The following is a 21,387-nucleotide window of genomic DNA, read 5'->3' as shown; positions in this document are numbered from 1 at the left end:
ATGTAAGGAGAATGTTTAAGTTTGTTTACCTGTTTTATGTAAGGAGAATGTTTAAGTTTGTTTACCTGTTTTATGTAAGGAGATGACTTATATAGGCTCTGCCTGATGTCTAATCCTATATTGAAACAACAGCAGTCAATAAAAATATGTTGAAATGGAATACAATATATTACAATTTGCGTGGTGCCAATTCTGTTCAAAAGACATCGAGATGATCTACAGAAGCTAGGGAAACATTTTCGGGAAACAGATTAATTATTAAAGTAGCAACGCTAAGGACCATTTATCCCAACTGATATAGTACTTAAGCTTGGTATGTATACATGCAAAGTATTCACTGTGAGCGGACACATACATACACAAATCACTTTTCACCTTTGACCTCCATGTTACCTACTCCTAATAGCTTACCTGTCTGGCGAGAGGAATCACACGCGCTGAGAAACACGATGAAAGTAGACGTAGACAAGGGTACGTATTTTATAACGTAGACAAAGGTACGTATTTTATAACGTAGACAAAGGTACGTATTTTATAACGTAGACAAGGGTACGTATTTTATAACGTAGACAAAGGTACGTATTTTATAACGTAGACAAGGGTACGTATTTTATAACATAGACAAAGGTACGTATTTTATAACGTAGACAAAGGTACGTATTTTATAACGTAGACAAGGGTACGTATTTTATAACGTAGACAAGGGTACGTATTTTATAACGTAGACAATGGTACGTATTTTATAACGTAGACAAGGGTACGTATTTTATAACATAGACAAAGGTACGTATTTTATAACGTAGACAAAGGTACGTATTTTATAACGTAGACAAGGGTACGTATTTTATAACGTAGACAAGGGTACGTATTTTATAACGTAGACAAGGGTACGTATTTTATAACGTAGACAAAGGTACGTATTTTATAACGTAGACAAGGGTACGTATTTTATAACATAGACAAAGGTACGTATTTTATAACGTAGACAAAGGTACGTATTTTATAACGTAGACAAGGGTACGTATTTTATAACATAGACAAGGGTACGTATTTTATAACGTAGACAAAGGTACGTATTTTATAACGTAGACAAGGGTACGTATTTTATAACGTAGACAAGGGTACGTATTTTATAACGTAGACAAAGGTACGTATTTTATAACGTAGACAAGGGTACGTATTTTATAACATAGACAAAGGTACGTATTTTATAACGTAGACAAGGATACGTATTTTATAACGTAGACAATGGTACGTATTTTATAACGTAGACAAGGGTACGTATTTTATAACGTAGACAAGGGTACGTATTTTATAACGCAGACAAAGGTACGTATTTTATAACGTAGACAAAGGTACGTATTTTATAACGCAGACAAAGGTACGTATTTTATAACGTAGACAAAGGTATGTATTTTATAACATAGACAAAGGTACGTATTTTATAACGTAGACAAAGGTACGTATTTTATAACGTAAAAACAAAGGTACGTATTTTATAACGTAGACGAGGGTACGTATTTCATAACGTAGACAAGGGTACGTATTTTATAACGTAGACAAGGGTACGTATTTTATAACGTAGACAAAGGTACGTATTTTATAACGTAGACAAAGGTATGTATTTTATAACATAGACAAAGGTACGTATTTTATAACGTAGACAAAGGTACGTATTTTATAACGTAAAAACAAAGGTACGTATTTTATAACGTAGACAAAGGTACGTATTTTATAACGTAGACAAGGGTACGTATTTTATAACGTAGACAAGGGTACGTATTTTATAACGTAGACAAGGGTACGTATTTTATAACGTAGACAATGGTACGTATTTTATAACGTAGACAAGGGTACGTATTTTATAACGTAGACAAAGGTACGTATTTTATAACGTAGACAAGGATACGTATTTTATAACGTAGACAAGGGTACGTATTTTATAACGTAGACAATGGTACGTATTTTATAACGTGGACAAGGATACGTATTTTATAACGTAGACAAGGGTACGTATTTTATAACATAGACAAAGGTACGTATTTTATAACGTAGACAATGGTACGTATTTTATAACGTAAAAACAAAGGTACGTATTTTATAACGTAGACAAGGGTACGTATTTCATAACGTAGACAAGGGTACGTATTTTATAACGTAGACAAGGGTACGTATTTTATAACGTAGACAAGGGTACGTATTTTATAACGTAGACAAAGGTACGTATTTTATAACGTAGACAAGGGTACGTATTTTATAACGTAGACAAAGGTACGTATTTTATAACGTAGACAAGGGTACGTATTTTATAACGTAGACAAGGGTACGTATTTTATAACGTAGACAAAGGTACGTATTTTATAACGTAGACAAGGGTACGTATTTTATAACGTAGACAATGGTACGTATTTTATAACGTAGACAAGGGTACGTATTTTATAACGTAGACAAGGGTACGTATTTTATAACGTAGACAAAGGTACGTATTTTATAACGTAGACAAGGGTACGTATTTTATAACGTAGACAAGGGTACGTATTTTATAACGTAGACAAAGGTACGTATTTTATAACGTAGACAAGGGTACGTATTTTATAACGTAGACAAAGGTACGTATTTTATAACGTAGACAAGGGTACGTATTTTATAACGTAGACAAGGGTACGTATTTTATAACGTAGACAAAGGTACGTATTTTATAACGTAGACAAGGGTACGTATTTTATAACGTAGACAAGGGTACGTATTTTATAACGTAGACAAAGGTACGTATTTTATAACGTAGACAAGGGTACGTATTTTATAACGTAGACAAAGGTACGTATTTTATAACGTAGACAAGGGTACGTATTTTATAACGTAGACAAGGGTACGTATTTTATAACGTAGACAAGGGTACGTATTTTATAACGTAGACAAGGGTACGTATTTTATAACGTAGACAAGGGTACGTATTTTATAACGTAGACAACGGTACGTATTTTATAACGTAGACAAGGGTACGTATTTTATAACGTAGACAAAGGTACGTATTTTATAACGTAGACAAAGGTACGTATTTTATAACGTAGACAAAGGTACGTATTTTATAACGTAGACAAGGGTACGTATTTTATAACGTAGACAGGGATACGTATTTTATAACGTAGACAAAGGTATGTATTTTATAACGTAGACAAAGGTACGTATTTTATAACGTAGACAAGGGTACGTATTTTATAACGTAGACAAGGGTACGTATTTTATAACGTAGACAATGGTACGTATTTTATAACGTAGACAATGGTACGTATTTTATAACGTAGACAAAGGTACGTATTTTATAACGTAGACAAGGGTACGTATTTTATAACGTAGACAAGGGTACGTATTTTATAACGTAGACAAAGGTACGTATTTTATAACGTAGACAAAGGTACGTATTTTATAACGTAGACAAGGGTACGTATTTTATAACGTAGACAAGGGTACGTATTTTATAACGTAGACAACGGTACGTATTTTATAACGTAGACAAAGGTACGTATTTTATAACGTAGACAAAGGTACGTATTTTATAACGTAGACAAAGGGTACGTATTTTATAACGTAGACAAGGGTACGTATTTTATAACGTAGACAAAGGTACGTATTTTATAACGTAGACAAGGGTACGTATTTTATAACGTAGACAAGGGTACGTATTTTATAACGTAGACAAAGGTACGTATTTTATAACGTAGACAAGGGTACGTATTTTATAACGTAGACAATGGTACGTATTTTATAACGTAGACAATGGTATGTATTTTATAACGTAGACAAGGGTACGCATTTTATAACGTAGACAAGGGTACGTATTTTATACCGTTATATCGTCCTATACGTACCTACAATACACAGCTGTTTCTTCTGTAGAAAGTACTAGTATACCACCAGAAATAGTCTTAAAGGACACGCGTACATATCCGAAGGTTGTTATACCGTGCAAGGGGGTGGGGGGTAGTTCTGATTATTTTGTTATGAATAGATATAACTTTTTTGCTTTCATTGTGAACAAATTCTGAATACCCTTTACTGTTACGCAACCTAGAACCCAAATGATATCAAATATAGAGATAGATTACACGTATGCATGCCTACAGAGCCGAGCGGGTATCCTACCAGTCTTATCTGAAACTGAACCGGTTATAAAAGTATATATAAGCATTTTTTGGACACATGCCAACATAATTGTTCGATTTACTTAGAACGGCGCGGGTTGGACCCTTGTGTGTTGCGGAGCTACATTTATAGTGCTGTTCTGAACTGAGCTGGGATGTTAGCAAAATATCGCTAAAATTATTATTCATTACAAGAAAACATACACACTGTAATACAATATCGTAGATGTCCACATTGGACACCTCTTAACAATAAAAAAAATGCACGAATTGTATCATAATACAATGTAATAGATGTCCACATCGGACACATTAATACCCAGGTATACAGCTGCCGACAGTTAAGGTACGTTACCTTCATTTCTGTGGCAGGTTATACCATATATAGTTGACGTGAAATATTTCATCCATGCTACCGTATATGAGTTCGTTTATCATCACAGCTGTATGAAAAATACTCTCGTTAAAGAATGCTACACATCGTTACACTACAAGTCACAAAAATGCATAAAATTGCGTCCAAGGTACATATATATATCTAATTAACACCCAAGGTACAGATATATATATATATTTAATTAACACCCATGGTAGATATATATATCTAATTAACACCCACGGTACAGATATATATCTAATTAACACCCACGGTACAGATATATATCTAATTAACACCCACGGTACAGATATATATCTAATTAACACCCACGGTACAGATATATACCTAATTGACACCCACGGTACAGATATATATATAATTAATACCCACGGTACAGATATATATCTAATTAACACCCACGGTACAGATATATATAATTAACACCCACGGTACAGATATATATCTAATTAATACCCACGGTACAGATATATATCTAATTAACACCCACGGTACAGATATATATCTAATTAACACCCACGGTACAGATATATATCTAATTAATACCCACGGTACAGATATATATCTAATGAACACCCAAGGTACAGATATATATATAATTAACACCCACGGTACAGATATATATCTTACTAACACCCTTGTATGGTACAGAAATATACATAATTAACACCCTCGGTACAGATATATATATCTAATTAACACCCACGGTACAGATATATATCTAATTAACACCCACGGTACAGATATATATATAATTAACACCCACGGTACAGATATATATCTAATTAACACCCACGGTACAGATATATATATAATTAACACCCATGGTACAGAAATAATCGAATTAACATCGTACACCAACAAACAATAAAAAACAACAGGCTCCAAAAACCTCGCTTACTAGGGTCGGAGTCTAGTTTGATCAAAATTAATTAATCATTCATTCACCTTCAATTAAAAGAAATGTCAATTGTTGTGGTGGCATTAGGGTAAAGTATGTAGCGTTTTTATATAAGATATATAGAACAGTCTATTCCTGTTTTATTCTACCATAATTACTCTTTTAGATATATAGTTCCACCTATCCCGAGAACCTGCTTTATTCTACCATAATTACTCTTTTAGATATATAGTTCCACCTATCCCGAGAACCTGTTTTATTCTACCACAATTACTCTTTTAGATATATAGTTCCACCTATCCCGAGAACCTGTTTTATTCTACCACAATTACTCTGTTAGATATATAGTTCCACCTATCCCGAGAACCTGTTTTATTCTACCACAATTACTCTGTTAGATATATAGTTCCACCTATCCCGAGAACCTGTTTTATTCTACCATAATTACTCTTTTAGATATATAGTTCCACCTATCCCGAGAACCTGTTTTATTCTACCACAATTACTCTTTTAGATATATAGTTCCACCTATCCCGAGAACCTGTTTTATTCTACCATAATTACTCTTTTAGATATATAGTTCCACCTATCCCGAGAACCTGTTTTATTCTACCATAATTACTCTTTTAGATATATAGTTCCACCTATCCCGAGAACCTGTTTTATTCTACCATAATTACTCTTTTAGATATATAGTTCCACCTATCCCGAGAACCTGTTTTATTCTACCATAATTACTCTTTTAGATATATAGTTCCACCTATCCCGAGAACCTGTTTATTCTACCACAATTACTCTTTTAGATATATAGTTCCACCTATCCCGAGAACCTGTTTTATTCTACCACAATTACTCTTTTAGATATATAGTTCCACCTATCCCGAGAACCTGTACAATTCTAGATATGTCCCCTATCCCGAAGAACTGCTTATTCTACCACAATTACTCTTTTAGATATATAGTTCCACCTATCCCGAGAACCTGTTTTATTCTACCACAATTACTCTTTTAGATATATAGTTCCACCTATCCCGAGAACCATGGCTGTTTTGACCATGAATTTATTCTGTTTACTTCTCACATTTATCTTTATGAAAAATGGTACACACATGTCGGCAATTTTACACAAATAATAAATTATCCGTGCCCGCTTTGTTGCAAATTACATCACTCAGGGATGTTTCTACTTAAAAAGCCTTAGTGAGAACACTAACGTTGTTTTCAATGACGATGGACATGCTTACACATATCCCGGATACAGTTACAGGACAACCTTCTACTGACATCTTCGCTAGCCAAGGCTTCTGTTTACGTTACACTTTTACCTACGGGACGATAGGACAGAACTTAGAGGATGATAGGACCGAACTTGTTATAAACATACATATGGCATTATGACATCCGTCCGAGGGACGATAGATAGGACAGAACTTAGAGGACGATAGGACAGAACTTGTTATACACATCCATATGGCATTATGACATCCGTCTGAGGGATGATAGATAGGACAGAACTTAGAGGACGATAGGACAGAACTTGTTATAAACATCCATATGGCATTATGACACCCGTCTGAGGGACGACAGGACAAAACTTTGCGGACGAAAGGACCGAACTTATTATAAACATCCATATGGTCACATGGTATCCGCTTACGGGAGGATAGGACAGAACTCGTTACCAATATCCAAGTTATAACTTCCGCAACCCAGATAGCAATAGCAACAGCAGTTAACGGCCTTTATAAGCGTATATTCGCTTCTTGGCCTCCTGTTTAAGGTCAATAAAATTAATTTCAGCGCATGCGCTCCTTGGTATTATCTCATTGTTTTATCATATCTAAACTTTATATTAATAATCTATACACACAATGTACATATAATTGTTATATAACTATACCAACCGCCAAGCTGTAGATTAGATGCGTTTAAAAATCATTTATTCTTTTTATATTTAACTTGTGGAATACCTTCATCATCAATATATAATACCTAACCATTCCTTTGGCACGGATAAGACACACTCGTAGTGGTCACAGAATTGATTTATTTCGTGTAGGTATATGTCCATCATCTTTATACGATTTTTTTTTGGGGGGGGGGGGGGGGGGGGGCGTCGATGAAGGTGCATATCATTATTCATTTTCCCCGAACAGCTTTTATTAAATTCTTTAATGGACATTGGTATCGAGTTCCTTTCTCCTGTGTCAATAAACTTCTCAGGTCCAATTATGTTAATATTGAACTGGCTGTACTTTCTTGCATTAAATCAACAACAAGGTTCGACACTAAGAAATGGACACTCGAGGGAACCAGAACGTCCCCTACTCGAGGGAACCAGAACGTCCCCTACTTATCTCCCTTTTTCTTGAATGTCTATTTACTCGAAGAGTCTTCAACATTTCTTAACTTATATTTAGGAAACTCCTTAATTCAAAATTCTCCATAGGGGGAGCATTACATAATTTGTTCCCTAAAATCCAATAATTCTTAAAACCGTAAAACAAAATGTCATTACAAAAACGTAGGTGTATATTACAGGAGCCTCAAACTAAAAGCCCGCCATAGCAAAACTAAAAACAAAAAAACACTTGTGATTCGAAGCGACCAAATATATCGAGCCCGCCGGAAGTGGTTTTAGATTTATATAAACGGTGTATCTAGGTCAGGTTCGCTTCTGAAGTTACTTTTGATTTTAAAGAATCTACAGCTAAAAGCCAAACTGGCTTGTCATGTAAGGATGTCCCCTACGGGCCCGCTTATATATATAGGTAAGAAACATCCATCATGTCTGTCACACATTTGTTGCCGTGTAAAACTAGGTACAGATATGCAAACTCCACAACTGCCAGTAGTGTCAAGGTAACTTATAACTTAAAATGTGGATTCACGCCTTCTTCAGGTATTTTGAAAATGTTCTAACCGTGACCCCAATATTCCCTGTATATTGTCAACAGGTACGTCTAGACTGCTTTTTATAAATATGAATGATAATAAAGGAAACGATAAGGTTCAATTCGCATAACAAAATGTTAACGTTGCACACAAGAATGCAATAACGGATAGTGTAATATTTACTTGAATTCCGTTCCATAAATATACATCACTTATCTTTGGAAATTTTGTGTGGTTATTAACAAGTTTTGTATTTTCGACATTGGAAAAGTAATCATGTGTCAATCATGGGCAGCAAATATTCTGCAGAATGTAGAAAAACTAAATGTTACTGATAGAGAATAAAAACGATTCTTTCAATGAATTCTTATCGTCTGTCATACAGAACCGGAACCGGAAATGAGAACATGCGATGGGGAGACTTGTCCGCTCAACTTGATGCCAGAAGGGACGTCTGATGACAAAACAACAAATGGTGGTATGGATGACGTCATCTCATTGGGTGTTAGGTGAGAAAATACAGTACAACTGAAATAAAATAAATGGTGTTTATTAGTGTCATATGGTGGCTGATTATTGTCATTTCCGTTTTTTCGCGCTTGAAAATGCGAAATTCTTATTTCAAATTTTAGTTTTTTCGCATTTTTAAACACGAAAAAGTGTAAAAGCGACATAGTTAAAAAATATATATATTTCGTATCACATTCCGGGTTTTTTTCGCGGGTTTTTTTTCTGGAATTTTTCGCTTTTTCGTTTTTCCAATTGACATGCGCAGTATTTTATGCCGTTCGACATTTGCAAGAAGTGGATAGATAATGCCACCCGTTTACTCTTCTTATCGGGAAAGTATCCATAAGTAAATAATGTAGTTAATGGTGTTTTTATAGATTTATAAATATCATTAATTCACTCTAGCGGGAATTAATTTGATAATATTTTTTTCTCCCGTTAAACTTTTTTGATGAAATGTTAAAGCAGATAACAAGGCAAAGCGAGAAAAAAACACGAGCTGATAAATTACTTACCGTGAAATAATAAAAACAGAAAGTGAAATGGCACCAAAATATCTCGAACAAGGCGCCAACACCCGAGACGGAATAGTGAAGTTTAACCATGTCGCTTTTGCGGATTTTAGCTCTTTCGTGTTTAAACATTTGATATGAAAATTGAAGTTTTTTTCGCGTTTTCAACCGCGAAGAAGCGAAGATTGTTCTTATCAGCCACCATAATGTCAGTATGTTAGCTTTTTGTGTGGAAGATATTAAAAAGAGAAGTGTTCCGATGGGTTTTCTAGCTAAAATATACACTATGCAATTTCGGTGTCCTCTAGCGTTTTGTTTTTGATTTTCATTAGATTTATCTACGTATCCCGTAGATCTTTGACCTTGTGGCTGTATAATTAACTTATACTGACATTATTTATTTTGACGTTTACATGTTTTATTTGGATGTTGACACCTTGATTTCCTATTGCAATTTTTATTCCTGCATTTCTGTGTCCTGATGTCAACGTCCAACTTTGATGTTTATTTAGATAACGATATTCTGACATTTATAATCTGACATTTCCATATAAATATATATTTACATGTATTGTTCTTATTCTGTCTTTTCGTTGATTGGTGCTTTTTCCTTGACGTTTCAATGCCAATAGTTTACCTTGAAACTTATCATTATTGTGATTTACCTTTGACCTAAAACGTTTATTATTTCTACACTTCTACGTTGACCTCCGGTTGTCCTTGCACTGACCAGTCGTGACGATATTGTCATCATCCTGAGCGGACTTTACGGGATCCTATTGGTGGTGATTGGCTTGGTGCTGCCGATCGCCGAGACGTTCGTCCGTACAGACTCCAGACAGAATTACATGTTTGAGGTACTACAGTAAGTGACGTTCGTCCGTACAGACTCCAGACAGAATTGAGGTACTACAGTAAGTGGCGTTCGTCTGTACAGACTCCAGACAGAATTACATGTTTGATGTACTACAGTAAGTGACGTTCGTCCGTAGACTCCAGACAGAATTACATGTTTGGGGTACTACAGTAAGTGACATTCGTCCGTACAGACTCCAGACAGAATTACATGTTTGATGTACTACAGTAAGTGACGTTCGTCCGTACAGACTCCAGACAGAATTACATGTTTGAGGTTCTACAGTAAGTGACATTCGTCCGTACAGACTCCAGACAGAATTACATGTTTGAGGTACTACAGTAAGTGACGTTCGTCCGTAGACTCCGAACAGTAAGTGACGTTCGTCCGTACAGACTCCAGACAGAATTACATGTTTGAGGTACTACAGTAAGTGACGTTCGTCCGTACAGACTCCAGACAGAATTACATGTTTGAGGTTCTACAGTAAGTGACGTTCGTCCGTACAGACTCCAGACAGAATTACATGTTTGAGGTTCTACAGTAAGTGACGTTCGTCCGTACAGACTCCAGACAGAATTACATGTTTGAGGTACTACAGTAAGTGACGTTCGTCCGTACAGACTCCAGACAGAATTACATGTTTGAGGTTCTACAGTAAGTGACGTTCGTCCGTACAGACTCCAGACAGAATTACATGTTTGAGGTTCTACAGTAAGTGACGTTCGTCCGTACAGACTCCAGACAGAATTACGTGTTTGGGGTACTACAGTAAGTGACGTTCGTCCGTACAGTCTCCAGACAGAATTACATGTTTGAGCTACTACAGTAAGTGACATTCGTCCGTATAGACTCCAGACAGAATTACGTGTTTGAGATACTAAAGTACGTGACGTTCGCCCGTACAGACTCCAGACAGAATAACGTGTTTGAGGTACTACAGTAAGTGACGTTCGTCCGTACAGACTCCAGACAGAATTACGTGTTTGGGGTACTACAGTAAGTGACGTTCGTCCGTACAGACTCCAGACAGAATTACATGTTTGGGGTACTACAATAAGTGACGTTCGTCCGTACAGTCTCCAGACAGAATTACGTGTTTGAGCTACTACAGTAAGTGACATTCGTCCGTATAGACTCCAGACAGAATTACGTGTTTGAGATACTAAAGTACGTGACGTTCGCCCGTACAGACTCCAGACAGAATTACGTGTTTGAGGTACTACAGTAAGTGACGTTCGTCCGTACAGACTCCAGACAGAATTACGTGTTTGAGCTACTACAGTAAGTGACGTTCGTCCGTACAGACTCCGAACAGTAAGTGACGTTCTTCCGTACAGACTCCAGACAGAATTACATGTTTGAGGTTCTACAGTAAGTGACGTTCGTCCGTACAGACTCCAGACAGAATTACATGTTTGAGGTTCTACAGTAAGTGACGTTCGTCCGTACAGACCCCAGACAGAATTACGTGTTTGAGGTACTACAGTAAGTGACGTTCGTTCGTACAGACTCCAGACATAATTACATGTTTGAGGTACTACAGTAAGTGACGTTCGTCCGTACAGACTCCAGACAGAATTACATGTTTGAGGTTCTACAGTAAGTGACGTTCGTCCGTACAGACTCCAGACAGAATTACATGTTTGAGGTTCTACAGTAAGTGACGTTCGTCCGTACAGACTCCAGACAGAATAACGTGTTTGAGGTACTACAGTAAGTGACGTTCGCCCGTACAGACTCCAGACAGAATTACGTGTTTGAGGTTCTACAGTAAGTGACGTTCGTCCGTACAGACTCCAGACAGAATAACGTGTTTGAGGTACTACAGTAAGTGACGTTCGTCCGTACAGACTCCAGACAGAATTACGTGTTTGAGGTACTACAGTAAGTGACGTTCTTCCGTACAGATTCCAGACAGAATTACATGTTTGAGGTTCTACAGTAAGTGACGTTCGTCCGTACAGACTCCAGACAGAATTACGTGTTTGAGGTACTACAGTAAGTGACGTTCTTCCGTACAGACTCCAGACAGAATTACATGTTTGAGGTTCTACAGTAAGTGACGTTCGTCCGTACAGACTCCAGACAGAATTACGTGTTTGGGGTACTACAGTAAGTGACGTTCGTCCGTACAGACTCCAGCTAGAATTACGTGTTTGAGGTACTACAGTAAGTGACGTTCGTCCGTACAGACTCCAGACAGAATTACGTGTTTGAGGTATTACAGTAAGTGACGTTCGTCCGTACAGACTCCAGACAGAATTACATGTTTGAGGTACTACAGTTTTAGGTTGATCAGATTGTAACTCACCAGTCTATTGGCCAAAATGTCAGAGATTCTGATAAGGTTGTGACACTGAACAAGTCATATCCTTTATCCTTACAGTCTTATACCCACACCCGGGCACGCACACTTGATTTGAATTTTGAATTTAAATAGATTTTACTGCACAAACAATACACGAAATGATTGGAAGGAAGATATCATAACTTATCAATGTCCTCTTTATAATACAATTATACATATGCAAAACTTAGCTATAACTAATGACAAACAGCATACATTGTTGTGTATAATGTGTACTGTTGTGAGGTATGGGGAACTCGCTTTACGCTACATTATGATATCGTCAGGCAAAACAACAAACGTCTTTTCTGTTCCAAGTCTTTATAAAGAATCCAAATGTATCTCACAAACGAAAAGAATTACAACAAAGGGGAATAACTCATATACATATGGAGTTAGATTATCTCCCCTAGACTGTACAATTATGTGATCTCGTAACACCCATACAACCTACATACACAACATCCCCGCCCACAAAATAAAATTTGGCATACACAATTTTACCATGGGTGTACGAGATTATCATAAATGATGAAAAATAATATCGAACCAAATCAATATACTGTATTTGACCTGTTACGAAAATGTTAGAAAATTGTTGAAAATAAAGTACTGTAACCAGAAGATAATGTCCAAAATTTGCATCAATGATATGTACTTGGTAGTATAAAAATCATTCTCATACAATGCAATTCCTGATAACTAACTCTCACACTTGCACTTTCCATTGAGCTCAATATGGATCACACATACAACATCCAGACAACAATAGCAAAGATGAAAGAGATTTTACATACAGATGACTTCAGATATTCAGCTAAGCATACCAAGTTAAACTTCTGTAACATTCTATCAAGCTCAAGATTCAATAAACTTATATAAGACAATATCGATACATGTTAAAAAGATATCCAAATAGTTTGTTCTGGCATTACTCAACTAACTGCGTATATCATTGCAGCATCATCATGTTGCGTCATAAGACCATGTGATTAAAAGTTATAGAGTAATGAACCGTAATAAATCTTTCAACTAATCAAACAATATATAACATTAACCTGCCAGCTTTATACTTATTCCTATCAGCCTTGCCGTAGCTTCATATACGCGCTGAAAAAGATCTCGGCATGGCCTTATGGTTCTTCAATCAAAACACAAATATAATATCTAAATATTACTAAATACATACCAAAGCACAGAATTCCATGGCAAACTACATGACATACAACATAATACCATCCTAAATCTATCCAATGACATATGCTCATCCTAGTATAAATTGTTAACCAATATGACATATTATCACAGTAATATCAGCAGAGATTTCGCTCTTAATTGATAGTGTATTTCTGATATAATTAATCTGAGAAAACATTCATAGTATTTGGAAAACAAAGATGTTGTGCTATATAATTAAAACATGGCAAAAGAGTAATACTAATCAACATTAATGAATCAAGAGCTAGATAAAAGGTACATATTTTTTTGTTGAATATAATAAATGTCTAGTTCAGATTCTTCATTTGTTGCAAGTCGAACGTCACTGCTAGCTATAGTAGGTTGAAAATAAGTTCAAATATTGGTATGTAGTCCAGACAAGTCCAGATATCTTTGGGTAGACCAGTTTAATATAAGTTGAAGCTGTCAGACTGGAACTGTTCTTCTGAAAACGGTGATAAACAAGGATCTCATCGATCAACTATCCTTGTGAAAAAGGCAACAGGGAACAAAAACTTCAAAACACATCTGGTCCATATATATAGCCACTGCATACTGAATAAGTTGGCATCCGCTGCACAAATTATGACATGCATGTTATTACACATCTTCACCAGATGACATCCGTGTGTTCAATGATGATACATATATTGCATTGTAATTATAATTCAAAAAGGAATTCTTTTCCTTGGAAAATAAAACTAGTATTGTACGGCACGGGCAAGCACAAGTGTCGTCCTTCTCATCTCATATTAGAGGGATATCTTGGCCAAAAACTTCGAATCGCCGACAAATGTTGGTGACGTGAATTTAACACATCCAATGTTTTCTAGATTCACATGTAGTCGTTCCATTGATATATCAGTATCAACATAAAAAAGTTATCAGTAATAAATTATGAGTATAGTAAAGTTTCAAATATTTCCCGCCAAAAAGCACATGGCAGCAATATGTCTCTGGTCTGACCGGCGAGTCGTGACCGTCGACGAGTAAAACTCGCCGGCCACACGGGCGAAAATTCAATAAAAAGTTACATAATGGCACAGTGTCACATAACTAACCGCTTTGGATTCTCCACCATGTACTGTTGTGAGGTATGGGGAACTCGCTTTACGCTACATTATGATATCGTCAGGCAAAACAACAAACGTCTTTTCTGTTCCAAGTCTTTATAAAGAATCCAAATGTATCTCACAAACGAAAAGAATTACAACAAAGGGGAATAACTCATATACATATGGAGTTAGATTATCTCCCCTAGACTGTACAATTATGTGATCTCGTAACACCCATACAACCTACATACACAACAAATGATTCTATTATAGTCTTAAACAGAGTAAAGAAAGAAAAGGGGGCGATAGGGAGACAGAGACAGAGAGAAAGAATGCTACATGTGGGTGAAATGAGAATACATGTACATTGTAAAGGATAACGGACAGACATATGATACTATATATTGTACATAATTGTTCGCTATAAACTGTAAAGTTTTGAACATGTTTACAAATAGCTTCATTTGATTTTATATCTAAGGAATTATCACCATACGTAAGGCTTTCGTATGTCATATCTATATATCATAGATGTCTAAGCATTGTTTTTCTTTGTGAATTATATTATGGGCAATGAAAAATAAAAACAATTCCGTCCCCTATATTATGTCCACATCGATGTGTATTAGGTTAACGCGGAATAAGTCAGTATTAAGATTACTAACATTATGACGAGTACGACAATGTAAAATGTGCATTCTCCTTTTACAGTACTCATTAAAAACTTTTTCATAAGAGGGTATTTTAGAAGGTTTTATTTATCTTTTTAAACTGTTTCAAAGTGTTACTATTTCTTTGTTCCGGCGGCAGGTTTTTCTACACATTACAGGTATTAGGTATAAAAGAAGACATAGATGGACTAAGGCGATAATGAGGAATTTGATATTTAATGGGCAAACCAGTAATAATTCTGGCGACTTCATACTGTATGTTATCAATAGCGTGTGTGTCTCCTTCATTGCAATTATCCCAAACCTCGCATGCATATTCTAAAAGAGGTCAAACGTGCATCAAAAAACATTTCTCTAGATTTTTTCTATTTAAAGTATATCTAAGTTTTCTAAGAGTTGATAAATATTTCTTAGTTTTACTTACAATACTGTTAACATGGACACTCCATTCAGCATCCTCACTAATATTACCTCCCTAATTGCTTGTGAGAACTAATTATCGGGATTTCCGTTAAAATCGGGATTCATCAGGTCGGGTCAGATACGAGATTAATAATGATTCAGTTTTAAGTGGATTAAAAGCCATTAACTAAAGTTTTAGCTGTTTAAAACCAAAATGTATAACTTGCTATAGTTTCCTGTTGAATGTGCTAATGTTGTAACATCAGCAAGCAGTCGAGCAGCTGACAGTAAAGTATCTGATATATATATATATCAGAAATAGCATAGGCCATAAAGCTGAACCCTGAGGAACCCTAGCTTTATGAACTCTTTCAGAAGAAGTACACTTTTTCATAACAACTTCTTTCAGAGATGTAGTGTTTAAACAATTACAATAAATTTTCCTTAATTCCATATTGTTCCAGATTCAAAATTAATCCTGTGTGCCTATGTAATCACATTAGACGGAACAGCCTGACTATAGTAAATAGTTGACGCTAAGTCAACGTGTGTATTCACTCGGAACTTCTTGTTGTTTATATGCACACATGTAGAATGTTCAGTGCGTTTTTCTTTGAATGGTATTGTTATTATGTAGGAAGTTATACAATGAAATATTTTGTTTATCAATTCACTATGATAACTAGAAAGGTGTATTGTGACTAACTGTATGTCCCCCTTTCTGACCTAAATATCCATAAGAACAGTGATAACACTAAAGAACAGGCTTAGAAATTACCTCTCTTAATTAAAAGGGGAGACAAAATAAAATATAGGCGAATACATGCCTGTTGAAATTTCTTTTTCATTATATCATTTGTACCGTCATGGCTTCAAAGAGACTGAGATTTTCATTCCGTTATTTTACTTTCAGTTTTTCTACATCTATGTATACACGGCAGGCCTCGCTTTCCTCCTGTTCATCTACGTGTTCCTGCTGCGGACCGAACCTCTCCCGACACCCAACTGGCTTTGTTCAGTATATGTCTGGTTGCGTTCGAGAATCTCTGGTGCCAAACCGGAAACGGAAGAAGTTATTGCTAAAAAACCAAAACAGAAAATAAGTTATAACGGAGCATTACACGAGACCGGAAGTTCTTTTCTGCGTTTGGGCGCTGTTGGTAAGATCAGGGAAATATTTTTCTGTCAGTAAGTTCCGTTTCCGAAAAGGTTAAAAGTCGATATTCAAAAACACGAACATCCCCTGAACTAACAAGAAATCGTGGTAATGAAAGGCATAAGCCTACTTGAAACCAACCATCAATTATTAACGGTTTCATCTTATATATCTTGTATACGTCTGTGTAAATAAGTAAATTATATATATTTAAAACGCACTGTGGAATATAATGTAGCTTTAAACCTTAAGTCAAGCATTATTGTCGACAGGTTTCGGAATCGGGGGTATGGTATTGGATGTGCTCTATTTTGGTCAATATTTCGAGTTCGAGGACAACCACAGGTTCTGTCTGGACGCCACTCAAATACTGAAACCTATCATCAAATTTTGTTTCTCCTTCTCACAGCTGTTCTTCGTCTTCCGAAACTCAAAGGTAAATTGACACCGAGTCAGTATTAACTCAAAGTTAAGCTTATAATGGGGACCGACTCAATATAAACTCAAAGATAAGTTTATACTGGGGACCGAGTCAATATAAACTCAAAGGTAAGTTTATACTTGGATCCGAGTCAACATAAACTCAAATTCAAGTTTATACTGCAGACCGAGTAAATGTTAACTCAAGGGTAAGTTTATACCAGGGACCGAGTCAATATAAACTCAAAGGTAAGTTTATACTGGGGACCGACTCAATATAAACTCAGAGGTAAGTTTATACCGGGGCCCGACTCAATATAAACTCAAAGGTAAGTTTACACTTGGATCCGACTCAATATAAACTCAAAGATAAGTTTATACTTTGGACCGAGTCAATATAAACTCACATGTAATTTTATACCGGTGAGTGACTTAATATTAACGTCAAGCTCAATGTATGTTGATCTTTGAGTAAAGGCAAACCTCTATATACTAGAAATGTTGGCTGAGCGTTCGCCCTTAGCACCATTTCGGAACATCTTTCTTCCTTATACTTTGTTGATGCTGCTCATCCACCAATATTTGTTGCCTTGTTTCAACACACGCGTCCCCGAGACTAACACATCGATACTATGTTTTAGGTGAGCATCCTTCAGCATTCGTCCGTCGCTCGGTTTGGGTTCATGCACATGAGCGCTGCGAACGTTTGTGTTTGGTTCCGAGTCATAGTCGTGGAGACGCTTCACTCCATACACAGCTACCAGAAGTCACACCATTATGCGTTGTTGAATTCAACAAAAACAGGTAATTCCAAAGGAACAAGTAAACCATGTCCTTTGTCACGCACCAAGTCTGTGACAAAGCGGTTCGAGGAGGGGTGAGGCTCTTTTTCACTAAATCAGCGGAAGATAATGGAGACCTATCACAAAAAAAAAAAAACTATATGGGCTATATAAAATAGATTTTTACATAACACGTTTGATTTTCCTTAACTATACGCATAATCTGTATTTTGAACTATTGCATAGCTAAAATGAACTATTGCAAGTGCGAGCTATTGAACACCGCGTAACCTTTCGGAATTTAGTCCTACCCTTTCAAGCGTCTAACTAAGACATTGCGCATTCTAGGCCTACTATACAGGAGAGTCGAGATTTCAGTGATTTTAAGTGTGTTTTATGAGTGTTATTGATGAATGTGTAGGTGTGCTGATGAATGGATGTGTGTATGGGTGTGCTGATGAATGAATGCATGTATAAGTCTACCCGATGAATGAATGTGTTATAGGTGTGTCGATGAATGAATGTGTGTATAGGTGTGTCGATGAATGAATGTGTGTATAGGTGTGCTGATGAATGAATGTGTATATAAGTCTACCGATGAATGAATGTGTGTATAGGTGTGCTGATGAATTAATGTGTGTGTATAGATGTGCTGATGAATGAATGTGTGTATAGGTGTGCTGATGAATGAATGTGTGTATAGATGTGCTGATGAATGAATGTGTGTGTATAGATGTGCTGATGAATGAACGTGTGTGTATAGATGTGCTGATGAATGAATGTGTGTGTATAGATGTGCTGATGAATGAATGTGTGTGTATAGACGTGCTGATGAATGAATGTGTGTATAGGCGTGCCGTGAATGAATGTGGTATAGGTGTGCTGATTATTATTCCATTTCGTATTGATATAAGGTGTTCAAGTTCCGAAGATTTATATTTGCCTTTGTAAATGATATCACTTAACTGCGAATAAACGGGAGGTCAGTGTCAAGTGGAGAATTTCGTACCTTCTAACATTTTTGGGGGGAACCATCCTGTCAATTAGCCTTTTTGCCTAACGTTTTCAGCAGGAAGGTCGATGTTTTTAACGGGGAGCCACGTGGTCTTAATTTAAGCCAATCAGAACTTTTTAAAAATATTAACATTAACGAGGGTTTAATGACGAAGATGATAATGGTAATAGCAAGGATTTATTTTCATAGCGATAACGATAACAAACCTTCTAAAATTTTATTTCAGTAAAAGTTAATGAAACGGAAATGTCGTATTTTCCGGCACTTCCAGAACTTTCGTGTCAGTGGAGTAATTTGATTGGTAAAGTGTTACGGTCCGCCAGTCCATACCTCTACCCTTTTACCATCGAGTACAGCGTCATCTGTGCTGGTACGTAACTATGGTAACTTCAGAACGAGGATACGTTCTAATTTAATTCCAATTTAGTGATCTATAAACAATGACATCATGATTATATGATTTTTAAAGAAAAGTACATTTGTAGTTACCATAAATGTATAAATGAAATTTCCTTCAATAATTAATTATCAAGTTTAATTAATGGAAATATCAACTGGTCCCCGACAACAAGTAATCGGTAATTGATTAATTGTCTCGCGCAGATCAATTATAAAACTTATTCTTTTCTCTCAAAACTTTTGAACAGGCATCTTCTTTGTGCTGTGGCAGAATGTCGGCACGAAGGCTAAAAGGACCACAACAAACGGTGACGTAACACACAACCACTGGATTAGTGTTGACTGCGGAAGCTCCAGTCGGGGTCTGTTTCTTGGAATTTTGACATTTATTGCCTCACTTATTTCAATGATCCTCTTTAGCGTTGTCGTGAACACGGACGACGATAGTCACGTGATCGTCTTAGTAGTTTACTTATGTGAAATCGTCACGTACGCTTTTATGATCGTTGCAACTATTTTCGCGGTATGGCGCATGCGCCACTTGCAATTTTCAAGACACTTAACAGAGGAGCTGGAAACGATTCTGGCATGGCTATCTTTCAGTGGACTTTTCATGTTTTCGGTGTTTAGTATTTTCGCTGCTGTTTATTTCATTGACACACTTGAAGGCGCCTTAACGATTGTTACCAATTGTTTTGCGATGATACAAGCGACACTTCAGACAATGTTGCTGATAATGGGGATGGGAATGTCGGCCGGAAATCAAACGAACGCAACAAAAAAGGAGGGAAGGGAATTTATCACTTTTCTGCTTCTGTGTAATATAACAATGTGGGGAAATACAACATTTCAGATCAAGGACGCCGCCCACAATCCTGTACAGCTACAGTTTTACGGACCGGAAGCCTGGGGCATATTTACCCATGTGTCCGTGCCGCTCTCCATCTTCTTCCGGTTTCATTCCACAGTGTGTCTATCTCATATATGGAAACACGCCTGGAAAATTAAACGACTGTGAAAACTTTTGATAATTTCAGAAAATGCTTTTTAATTTATGGTGACAGTAATCGTTCGATTATGTCACTAATTGGTCCAGATGATTTCAGAGACATAGATAAAAGGCTAATATACAAATCTTCAAAAGTGTACCTTGCTCTTTTGTGCCACCAAACACTATAAATCTATTGTGCCTTTCTTATTTTTTATTTGTCATCAGAATTCATTATTCTCCAGACGCGATGTATTATAAATATGTTCTTTTATTGATAGTAACATTAAACAGTTTTTAACGATAAAACTTGTTTCTTTTTATCTTTGTCCACTGATAGACAAAGTGTTTCCTGTCCGTGTCAACCATGATATCTTATTTTCTTTTTTTATCACCCCGTGAATAATCATGGTTATTTGGAGTTTTCTTGTACGTGTAGTAGCTGGTAGCTTCCCCACTGAACAAAAATATAGGAAATTAGTCGCATGCTACCCAGAGCAATCCGTCTGGGTATAGTGTCTTGCCCATGAACTCGACCACAACAGGGTAACAAAACCATCCCTGTAGACCTGGGCTTGTCAGATACTCTACAACTCGACCACAACAGGGTAACAAACCCATCCCTGTAGACCTGGGCTTGTCAGATACTCTACAACCCGACCACAACAGGGTAACACACAACATCCCTGTAGACCTGGGCTTGTCAGATACTCTACAA

The 21,387-nt window shown here is 36.4% G+C and overlaps 1 protein-coding gene across 2 annotated transcripts; it reads left to right on the top strand.

Annotated features, from left to right (window-relative positions):
- The first annotated feature begins 394 nt into the window (after positions 1–394).
- LOC117316772 (proton channel OtopLc-like) lies at positions 395–20,970 on the top strand. Of its 2 annotated transcripts, XM_033871541.1 has the most exons (8): positions 395–471; positions 8,721–8,844; positions 10,091–10,214; positions 16,823–17,069; positions 17,338–17,501; positions 18,127–18,289; positions 19,509–19,652; positions 19,930–20,970. In XM_033871541.1, exons 1-8 carry the CDS (start codon positions 450–452, stop codon positions 20,697–20,699), a joined length of 1,758 nt encoding a protein of 585 aa, XP_033727432.1. In that variant the 5' UTR covers positions 395–449; the 3' UTR covers positions 20,700–20,970. The 2 variants fall into 2 exon arrangements, with proteins under 2 accessions (XP_033727432.1, XP_033727433.1); XM_033871542.1 differs by lacking the exons at positions 395–471; positions 8,721–8,844; positions 10,091–10,214 and adding an exon at positions 11,573–12,491.
- The last annotated feature ends 417 nt before the right edge of the window (positions 20,971–21,387 follow it).

Source organism: Pecten maximus, chromosome 18, assembly GCF_902652985.1.
Source record: "Pecten maximus chromosome 18, xPecMax1.1, whole genome shotgun sequence".
NCBI classification, from domain to species: Eukaryota; Metazoa; Mollusca; class Bivalvia; order Pectinida; family Pectinidae; genus Pecten; species Pecten maximus.
This window is presented reverse-complemented; position numbering and strand designations above follow the sequence as displayed.